General features: G+C 57.9%; 1 protein-coding gene across 2 annotated transcripts; it reads left to right on the plus strand.

Annotated features, from left to right (window-relative positions):
• Positions 1–3,055: 3,055 nt before the first annotated feature.
• On the plus strand, positions 3,056–8,568 carry RHBG (Rh family B glycoprotein). Of its 2 annotated transcripts, none has more exons than XM_027667764.1 (10): positions 3,056–3,282; positions 4,623–4,809; positions 5,223–5,373; positions 5,514–5,667; positions 5,976–6,142; positions 6,345–6,482; positions 6,653–6,786; positions 6,947–7,068; positions 7,577–7,650; positions 8,088–8,568. In XM_027667764.1, exons 1-10 carry the CDS (start codon positions 3,102–3,104, stop codon positions 8,157–8,159), a joined length of 1,380 nt encoding a protein of 459 aa, XP_027523565.1. In that variant the 5' UTR covers positions 3,056–3,101; the 3' UTR covers positions 8,160–8,568. The 2 variants fall into 2 exon arrangements, with proteins under 2 accessions (XP_027523565.1, XP_027523567.1); XM_027667766.1 differs by having other exon boundaries at positions 8,094–8,568.
• The last annotated feature ends 1,935 nt before the right edge of the window (positions 8,569–10,503 follow it).

The following is a 10,503-nucleotide window of genomic DNA, read 5'->3' on the forward strand; positions in this document are numbered from 1 at the left end:
GTCGCGCGGTGATGATGTCATCAGGGTGCGACGGTGGTCGCTCAGCGCGGGCTGTGGCGAAGGCGGGGTCGCGGCAGGCGGCGGGCACGGGCGGCACAGGGGCACGGGCGGCACAGGGGCAGGGGCGGCACAGGGGCAGGGGCGGCACAGGGGCACGGGCGGCACAGGGGCACGGGCGGCACAGGGGCAGCGGCGGCAGGACTGGCAGGGCGCGGGTTTGCGGCAGCGGGCACGGGCGGCACAGGGGCAGCGGCGGCAGCTCCTGGCCAGGGTGGCGCCGGAGGGGCTCCGTCAGCTCGGGACTCTCGGCCGGGGCTCGGCGCGGGCGGGGCGGTGGAGAGCTCGCCGCGAGGGAAGGCGCAGCTGGCAGTGGCCTCCCTAACGTCCTGCACTTTGGAATTCTCCGGGGCTAAGGATGAGCTGCTGCTGGGGCCGCTGGCTGACGGTCGGGCAGAAGCCTGCACTTTGAAACTCGCCGGCAGCACAATCGTTGACAAAATGAATAAAAGCTGATAAAATGACTCGCTCTCTTTGCTTTCAGTTTCGCTGCTTGCTAACGCAGCATAGGCTAGAGCTGTAACTTGCCTCTCAGTCCTTAGAAATTGCTCTGTTTCAGTCAGCAGCTGCCACAATGTAAAATAGTGAGCTGCTTCATCAAATCTTTTTGTGATTTTTCCCCCTAACTGTTCCTTTATAGCGTCCCAAATGGACACCTCAAAGGCAGCTTTAACTGTGGGGATTAGTAACTCTTTAAGAGCTTTTTCGTCATAATTAGAATCTCTCTCAGAGAGAATAAAATAAAGGAGCGTTTGCATTGCCTCTTCTTTTGAAAGAGCAAACCCCGACTCTCCTTTCTTCAGCCGACTCACCTGATCAGGGCAAGATTTCTTTTTCACCATGCGCGTGGCTTTGTTCCGTAGCGCCGGGGGTCACGCTGTAAACGGCTGCTTCTCCCACGTCCTTCTATTCGCCTTACGTCCCTCAGAACTCGACGAAGAGGATGTCCCGTCCCTGTTCAGGCGCCAGTTATCGATGGGGAGGCATGAACATAATGCTCACAGGCCATTATGGTCGGCAATATGTCAGTTTATTATTTAAATCAGTTAACTTTTATACAGTTTAGTTTGTTTGGGACACATGCTTACAATAAGGTGATTGGATAGCTCAGTCTGTGCACGCGTCTCATGTCCCCAGTTCATTGGACCTGATGTTCTGTCCACGCGATCTGCAATCATCCTTGGCATAGAAACCTCTTTCTAATTAATCTGCTTTTAGGGTTTTACTAAATTTGCAGGTTGATATGGTTTGAAGCTGGCTCCCTGCCAAGTCTCCAAACCTTACCACCAGAAGTCCCGTCCCAGCCCCCCCCCCAAACCTCAGGGAGAAGAGGGAGAAAAACAACCAACTAAGAAAACCCGAAACGAGAGAGACAGCTAAAGTGATATATATAAATATATTTACACTTATGTTACAATTCAAATATATACAATTTAAAATATATACAATTTCACAAGGGAAGGGGAAGGGGGAAGGGAAAGGGAACAAAACCAAAATAAAATATATATATATATATATATATCCCAATCAGTAGCCCGAGATCTAGTAGAGTTAGCAAAGAAAATATCCCACCACTCTCCTTGGGACAACCGAGAGTCACTCCGGGATGATCGCCGGCAACCTCCGCCTCCCAAGGTCGACAAGGCCTCACCAGGCCTCGCTCCCCAACACGGCAGACTCAACAGCAGGGAACCTGCACCTCCAAGCCGCCGGAAGGAAAGAGAGCGAAGGCCTCTCCTCCTTTCTTCTTATAATCTGGCTTACGTAAAAATCGTAGGGAATACTGGGTAAATCTGGACCCTTCCTTGGTTACAGACTGGTCACCAAGGAAGGCCTAGACCAAACCACCACACAGGTGTTTCATTATCTTCAGTTTCTCAAGGTTTTCTTTCTATAAACATATTATGTTCTCAAACCTTATAATTAGACACCCAGCTAACAAGTATAAGCATCACATATTTTCACACAGTCTGTAAGTATAAACAACACACGCTTGACACTTCCATGGCAAGCAAGGCCTACAGAGTGCAGGAAAAATTGTTCACAGAAATCTCTCTGTCCCAGCGACAGTTTCTCACATTTTTCCCAAGTGAAGGCAACAGCTACAGCCGTTGGCTCTCACAAAACCACAGCCCAAAACAGGATACTTGCAGGGGCCTACAAAAGTGACTCACCCCCTTTCCCCATCCCACTGGCATCAGGGCATGACCCCAGCTCGACGCTGCTTATCTGAGATCATAGTTTGGCCCAACGCTGTGGAAATGAGTTACTCAAGTCACTTCCCAAACACACACTGTATTTTACTTCTTGGGTCCTTCTTTCTTACTCTCCTTTTTTGGGATCTGCACTGGCTCTCGGTGTATCACAAACCCCTCTGTAAAAGCAGAAGCCGTCAAAGAAAATTGAAGGAAATCCTTGTGCTCGGCCCCCCCAGTTCCTGGTGCAGGTTCTATCAACAGCCCCTGATTCAGCTCCTTGCCCTTGTTTTTCAAGGGGTAGATTCTCCTCCTCCCCTCACAGGGAACCTCCTCCCCAAAGCCCCCCATGAACCATCATTTTTCCCTCTGAACAGGGAGTTTGACCCTAGCTTTGCTGAGCCTTGTCAAGCCCAGCACCTCTGCAGCAGGTCAGTCCACCTCCTCTCCCTGACCCAGTCCCCAAAACCATAAGGTTTCTCTAATGCTGAACATCCAGACCCCAGCACAGCTCCTGCCACCCCTCAGGTCCTCCTGTGACCCCCTTGGACCCGGCAGGGAGGGACACTGATACCACTGATACCACACACCCCACATACTTCCCGGCACAGCCGCCTGAGCCACCCGGTGTGGCAAAGCCGGGTTGGAGGCGTGCCAGGGAAGCCAGCCCAGAGTTTCCTGTTGGCAGCGCCGTCCCACTCCCGGCAGCCTCTTCCAACCGTGGGAAGCGCGGGAGGCGAGGGCAGGACCTGGCAGCGGCTTTGGCAGGCGGAGTTTGCAGCCCCAGCGTGGCTCTCCTCGTGTCCCCCCATTTGCAGGGCTTTCCCCTGCCCTGGCTGCCCCCCGGACATGCCTGAGCACAAAGCTGCCTCAAGGCTCCGGCTCTCCGGGCTGTGCTTCCTCCTCCAAATCCTCAACATCCTCCTCTTCGCTGCCTTTGTCCGGTACAGCCCAGAGAGCAGCTCCAGCCTCTGTTCCCCGCAGCTGAACTGCAGCCGGAGAAACCAGGACTCGGGTTTCCAGCACCCCCGTGAGTACCCCCGTGCCCGCGGGTGCAGAGTGGCTCTGTGGTCCCCAGGTGCTGCTGAGGGGGTGGCACAGGATGTCACCACACTCAGTCCAGGCTGCAGAGCCTGTCACAGCATCCAGCTCTGGACCGGACTCCACAGTTAAACAGAGGGGGAACGTCACACCGCAGGGTTGGGGTACCAGTGCATCCCACCAAGGAGGGCGCAGTGGGTGGAAAGCAGATGTACCGCAAAGATTTCCCACATGCTTGGACAGAGCCAGCCCCAAAACAGGGATATTTGGGTCCAGGACGTGCATTTCACCAGCTGGAGTTCAGAGGGGTTCACTGGGTGCAGCGATAAACCTGGGATCACACTCCCATCTCCTGTGGGGAGTATGGCAGCTGCTCCATGTGCCCTGGGGTCTGCAAAGCTTCCCATCACCCTGCTGGGTTTTGCAGTGCTGAGGGACTTGTACCAAGCTCCTTCCACAGAGGATTCAGCTCCCTTTGTGTTGCCACAGGGCCCAACACGGGGCTGGGGTCTGCCCTGCTGGGAGTATCCTCCTGCACGCTGTGGAACTCATCCCGGCTGAGGGATGAGGGGCTGACCGTGGCTTTCTGATGTGAAAGGAGCCTCCGGATGCCCCGGTTGAGGGAGGGGGTGGAGCTGAGCCGCTGGACAGGGGCAGGTTCTCCCGGTTTCGCCTGCCCAGTAACCCCACCCAGGCAGTGACTCACGGGGAAGGACGGGACACAGCTGTCGGCACAAGAGGTGCAAAGGGCATTTAGCTCAAGCTAAATTAGTCCCCCATCCTCTAGTTTGCCACCAAACAGTACCAGACTGGTCCCATTTTTCTGTTCATCCTTCCTTTGTCTTCATCCCATGAAGCAGGATGTGGTGTTTTTGGGGGCAGCAACAAGGTCCTGGAGGGGGGTGCTGACATCTCAGACCCACCTTCACACTGGTGTAATGGGTGCAGATGGCTGTCAGCCACTGCAGGAGGTGCCTGGGCTACCCTGTGAGTGTACTGAGATATCTGGATGGTGGCAGACAGGGTGACAAGGAGCGACTGCAAGGGGTGACTGGGCCACATCAGACAGGGACAGCTTTACCTGTCACCAGCACAAGCCACAACTGCTCCCACTCTCTCCTACAGATCTCCAAGGGAGATCCAAGGCCTGATCCACCACAGTTCCAGAGACATGTCAGTGGAGTGAGGCTGGTTCACATGCGCTGTAGCCTCCGCTCCCCCAAACCTTTAGAGCAGGGGGTGTCCTAGTCCTCTTGGTGACCAGCAGGCAGGAGGGTGGCTGCCTGCCCTCAACACCTCCAGACCCACCCTCTGCCTCTCCTCCCCCAGGTTTCCGGGATGTCCACCTCCAAGTGCTCCTTGGCTTCGGGCTCCTGGTGGCCTTCCTCGGCCGCTATGGGCCGGGCAGCGTGGCCATCAGCATCCTCATCGTGTCCTTTGCCATCCAGTGGGCCATACTGATCCAGGGGTTTTTGTACTTCTTCCTCAATGGCAAAATTTACGTGGGAGCTCAGAGGTAAGGCAGGAGGGAGCTGCTGCTGTCCGAACACACTCACCCCAGCCCAGCCCTGGCACACTGGCTCCCTCCTCTGTAAAACTCACAGCTCTGCCTTGGAGAAGGAGTTGGATGACAAGTAGAACCAGGCCTCTGGGTTGTTTGAGTGCCACACTAGTAAGGGCCATGTAAGTACTGCCAAGGCTACAGCCAGGCATTTAGGGGGGCACACTGGCCCCTGCCTGCCCCCAGCCCAGCTGTCCCTTTGTCACAACACCACAAGGCTCAGGCTCCCTGTTCAGCCCGCAGGGGTGGTGGGACGCAGGGTCTGGGCTGTGGGCTCTGCTCCTGCCCCCCCATTCCTGCTCTCTCCAGCTCCTGCGCTCCTCCCAGCAGTGCCAGGTCCAGCCCCACACCTTCCCTCTCCTTCCCAGCATGGTCAGTGCCGATTTCTGCACCGCAGCCGTTCTGATCTCCACCGGAGCTGTTCTGGGCAGGGTAAACCCTGTGCAGATGCTGCTGCTGGCCCTGCTGGAAGTCACCCTCTGCAACCTCAATGAATACATCCTGCTCAGCCTCATGGGGGTGAGTCACCAGCTGGGAGGGGGGCGGGCACCACAAAGGTGTGTCCCTGGGTTTAGGCTCCTCATGTCATGTCCTGACTTGTCTGTAGAGATAAATCCCTTATCCCCAGTTCCTGCACGGTGCTTTTCTGTACTCACCAGGTAAGCGACAGCGGGCGCTCCTTGACCGTCCACACCTTCGGGGCTTACTTTGGCTTGATGGTTTCACGGATCTTGCACCAGCCCCATATGGACCAGCGAAAGAGGGAGGACCAGCAGGACACGGGGCACCAGGCGGATGTTTTTGCTGTGGTTGGTACGGAGCTCAAATCCTACAAACTGGAGTCACAGGGTTGGTGGTGGAAGGGCTATCACCAATATCAGGACAGTGAGGCTGTGGCTTTGACCAGCAGGTTCCTGCAAACCACTTAGGACAGAGGTCTGTCCCCTCCCCAGGAACCTGTCCTGAGGCTGCACTGCCCTCTCCTAGAAGAAGCTTTGCCCCATGTCCAACCTGAACCACCCTTGCTCTGGCCACTTGAAGCTCTTGGCACTAGCAAAGAATTTCTTTCCCACAAGGGATCAACTCCAGCTTCAAAATCTGCCTGTGCCACTTCCCTGCAGGAACCATCTACCTGTGGATCTTCTGGCCCAGCTTTACCTCAGCCACCTCTGTTCATGACAATGCTGAGCCCTGGGCAGTGCTCAACACCTACTTCTCACTGGTGGCGAGTACCATCTCTACCTTCATCCTGTCTCCTGTCCTCTATGAGGAGAGCACCCCACGGATGGTAGGTGCTCTCCTGGGAGAAACCCAAGTCTCACACACTGCCCATGTCCTGTCCTACACGGGACAGTGAGTGTGAACACACCCAGGGCAAGAGGGGATGTCTGTTAGGCTTTCTGAGGTTCCCCAAGGAAGACAACCTCCCCCAGCCCCATCCTGGTGTGCTCCATGGAGCCAATTCCCCTGACCGTGTCCTGCTCCATCAGGTTCAGATCCAGGATGCCACCTTGGCTGGTGCTGCCGTGATGGGTATGGCTGGGGAGATGTTGGTCACCCCCTTTGGGGCCCTCATCACAGGGTTTCTGGCCGGCCTGATCTGCCCACTTGGCTTCAGATTCTTCACGGTGAGTCACCTCAGGACAGCTGAGGACACCGGTCCCAGCTCAGGGGACCTTTGGGGGCAGCTGCATCACCAACCTGCAGCTCCCAAACCTGCAAACACGGAGCTGCAGCGCCCAGCCCTGGGCAACCCCAGTTCCTTCCCAACACCAGCTCTTCTCTGTGCTCTCCCCAGCCTGTCCTGCAATCCAGGCTGAAGATCCAGGACACATGTGGGGTTCACAATATCCATGGGCTTCCAGGGATACTGGGTGCCCTGCTGGGGATGCTGCTGACACTGCTGGCCACCGCAGACACTTACGGTGACAGGTGAGAAGAGCCAGAATTGGGTGCCGGTGACTTGGTGCATCAAGCTGGGGCCACCGTGACCCCTGAGAGCAGGAATGCTCCACACATCCTCTGTTACAGCACCCCCTTAGAGGTGCAAGCCTGGGAGAACCAGCTCCCCAAAAAGCTCTCTGGTTTGCAGGCTGGAGCTCGTGTTCCCGCTGGTGGCCCAGGGCAGCCGGACGGCCGCTGACCAGGCGTTCTGGCAGCTCTGTGCCCTGCCCCTCACCCTGCTGCTCGCCACACTCGGGGGCTGCCTCACGGGTGAGTTTTGCCTCTGGTGCGACAGGGTGGAGGGTGTGAGGGGCAGGGGAATTGGTGGATTTGGAGGGGGGAAAAAAGCAGGAGCAGCCCCAAAGCAGAGCGTCCCCATCGGACGGGACAGGCAGAGCCCAGAAGTGCTCGGCGCTGAGCAAACCCGCTGGGGCCAGGGTTACACTCGAGATCGGGCACCCTCCGTGGCCGGGGCTCCCACGAGGCCTGGGGCTCCCCCGGGGCCGAGGCTCCCTCCGGGGTGGTGGCTGTCCACGGCTCCCTCGCTGCCATTCTGCCCTCAGGAATGTGGCTCCCCTCGGGGCTGGGACTCCCCCCGGGGCCGTGCTCCCCCCGGGGCCGTGCTCCCCTCGGGGCCGCGGTCCCCGCGGGTCCGGGGCTCCCCCCGTGCCCGGGGCTCCCCGCTGCCCAGCCCGGCGCTGCCACTAGATGTCAGGGGAAGCCCGGGCAGCGGCCGCCCGGCTCTCAGACGCCCTCGCCCGGCTTTCGGCATCCTCAGGAGCCGTCCTGAAAACCAAGGCGCTGAGATCTCCCCCGGACAAGGGAAACCTGGAGAACACCGTCCTCTGGGAGGTAAAGCTCGCTATTTTCTGGAAAAAAAGAGGTTTACAGGACTCAGGCAGCCCATACCCTCCCTCCTCTTGCAGCAGCATTTTGGGCAGGGGAGCTGCAGTAAACGCCCCTGGTCATGGAATCATAGAATCACTGCCTGACTTTGGGTCAGAAAAGCCCTCTAAAACCACCGAGTCCAACCATTCCCACAGCACTGCCAAGGCCACCACCAAACCATGTCCCCAGGTGCCCCATCCACACCATTTTTCCAGGGATGGTGACCCCACCAGTGCCCTGGGCTGCCTGTGCCAGGGATGCACAGCCCCTTCCATGAGGATTTTCCCCCAATATCCTGTTTAAACCTCCCCTGAAACTTGAGGCCGTTTCCTCCTGCCCCCATCCGACCCCAATCTGCCCCAGCAGGGCCCATTTCTGCCCCTCTCCATGTCTCTGTCTAGGAGCAGGTGGACAAGGAAGGATGTGACCCCAGGACAAGTGGGAAGGAGCCGGGCATCAGCACCTTGGTGTAATGATCCCAAGTTCCCGGTGAGGTCCTGCACCACCAGGATGAACTCTCTGCTGTTGCCAGTGCCAGATGACTTTTGGCAGCCCAAACTTCTCAGCAGCCTGTTCTGGAGACAGCCACCTTATCCCCATGTGAGAGCCAGTTCCTGGTCCCAAATATTTTGGGAGAAGCCAGGTGCCCACAGGCCTTTGCAGGGTGAAGAGATGCTGCAGTGATCCAGGTGTTTCTGTGGGAGCCAGCTTTCTCCAGGGATACCTCAGGGTGTTCAGGCTTGGCTCAGCCACTTCCCCTCTCTGCTCTGTGCCTCAGTTTCCCCATCTGCTGCTCTCTGAAGGGATGAAGGAAATGGGGGGGTGTTGGAGAAGGGGCACAGGAGGCTGCACAGAAAGCAACAAAGACTTTCTATGGACACTTTTGCACACAACAATTAAAAACCTCAGATCTTTTGTAGCTTTGGGACTTGACAGTGAATTCCCACAGCCTCTCTGCTGGCTGTTTCCTTCAGGTGTGGTTCCAGGGAAGAAAGAAAAGCCCCTCAGCCCCCCTGCATCCTAAAGACTGTTGCCCATGATGTGGGTTTCATGGGTTGTCCCAGCCACCCAACAGGGTGCCTTGGCCACTGGAGGGTGGGACAGCCAGAGCAGCCAGTGCCCAGGGGCAGGAGCAGGGTGACACCGGGGTCCCCACGCAGAAGTGACCCCTGCCTTCCCCTGATCTCTCACCACCTTGCGCCAGGGGCTGGGGCCAAGGAAGACCCCCCTCCTCAAATCAAGGTGCTCCCCAAGCCCTCGGCCCCACTGGGAGAGGGATGTTCCCCTGGCCACTGCAGCCATCCCCACATGCCCTCACCTCACCTGCCTGCCCCAGGTATGGGCAGCAGCCCCCAGACCTGCCCAGGAGCAGGTTGGAGCACCCTGGGACTGTGGCAGCTCAAGGAAACCCACAGAGGGTCCTGCAGCAACTGGAGCATGGGCACAACCCCAGAGGACTCTCAGTGGGGTGATGGTGGCTGTGCCAGGGGTCTCTGGTGGGGGGAGACCTTGGAGTCCCATCTCCCACAAGCCTGGGGCGACCGGCAGACGCTTTCACACCTCCTGTACCAGACTCCAGCGCTCGCCATGGGGGGTTCCCGCAGGCACAAGTGTCCCCAGCTGCCAGCACCATCCCTGGGGAGGGGGTCACAGCCCTACCCCACGTGGAGGGGCAGAGGGTGCAGGGCCAGCACAGTGAAGTTTGGGGTAAGTGCTTTGCAACCCAACCAAAGTGGCCACAGGTGGGACCATGTTCTGATATCTGCTGCTGTTGAAGCACACAGGTTTTCTTGAACTGACTGCACCAAAGATGCAAAAAAAAAAAAAAAAAAAAAAGCATTTGTTTGCAGGTGATAACAAAACACAGCAGAAAGTCAAAACTTCTTGCTTTGATACAAGTCAAAACATCATTTTAACTTCTTTCCACTTTCGTGGCTCATTACAGAAAATTGGTGAAATCAGCACATTAAATGCTTTGGTGCCACTGAAATTCTGTGGCAAAACACAGTGGAAATGGGTCACCCGGCTCCGTTTCTGCTGCCACTGCAGGCACTGAGGGTTTCTGCAGGGACCACAGCTCCACTTCACGTTCAGGCCGCAGGGGAGGACACGTCCCCGCGTCCATGCCCCTGTGACACACACCCTGTGCCACGTCGCAGGGGTGGGGTGTGAGAAGGAGAAGCGGCACGAGGGCTGGTGCCCAGCAAGGGGCTCCAGCCGTCCCCCCAGCGCTCACCCCGGCCCCGCGCCACCCCTTCCCACCTCGCCTCCTTCCCAGCCCTCTCCTCCCCTTTCCCAGGCAGCCCCTTTCTCCTTTCTGATCTCCTCGCAGCGCAGTTGAAAAGCAACCCACTGCGACGGGGAAGAAAAGCCCCTCCAGTGAGATCATTGCGAGACCCCCGGACGCCGGGGTCGGGTGTGAAATGGACCTCCCTCCTCCTCTGCTCGCCCGGCCCCCGGCCCCTCTGAAAGGCTGTTATGTTGTGTAATCGGATTAGGGGAGCCCTGCGCCCTCCCCACGCCCGTGTTACCAGCGCGCCCGGCCCGCGGCCGCCGCTCTCCCCGCGGGTTGTTTAAGCGAGCGCAGGACTCGCCCGTGCAGCGGCCGAGGGGAGCCGGGACGGCGAGAGCCTGAAAGGTTTAGTCAGCGAACAAATTGCTTCTCTGTAGGGGCCGTTTTCTTCCCCAAGTTGAACATAATGATGGCAGTTTGAGGAACAGATGGCGCAGCTAAGCAGATAATCCCGCGAGCTCGGGGAGAGGCAGCGCCGGCTCTGCCCACGGCGTCGGGGGCCCGGCCCGGCACAGGAGGGTCAC

Source organism: Corapipo altera, unplaced genomic scaffold, assembly GCF_003945725.1.
Source record: "Corapipo altera isolate COAL_440 unplaced genomic scaffold, ASM394572v1 106, whole genome shotgun sequence".
Lineage (NCBI taxonomy): Eukaryota > Metazoa > Chordata > Aves > Passeriformes > Pipridae > Corapipo > Corapipo altera.

What these genes read in the sequence shown, in the direction of transcription:
- RHBG (XM_027667764.1), top strand. Translation starts at nt 3,102, where the DNA reads ATGCCTGAGCACAAAGCTGCCTCAAGGCTCCGGCTCTCCGGGCTGTGC. An exon ending in ATTTACGTGGGAGCTCAGAG is followed by an intron (nt 4,810 to 5,222) that starts GTAAGGCAGGAG and finishes TCTCCTTCCCAG; the next exon opens with CATGGTCAGTGCCGATTTCT. An exon ending in ACTCGGGGGCTGCCTCACGG is followed by an intron (nt 7,069 to 7,576) that starts GTGAGTTTTGCC and finishes CGGCATCCTCAG; the next exon opens with GAGCCGTCCTGAAAACCAAG.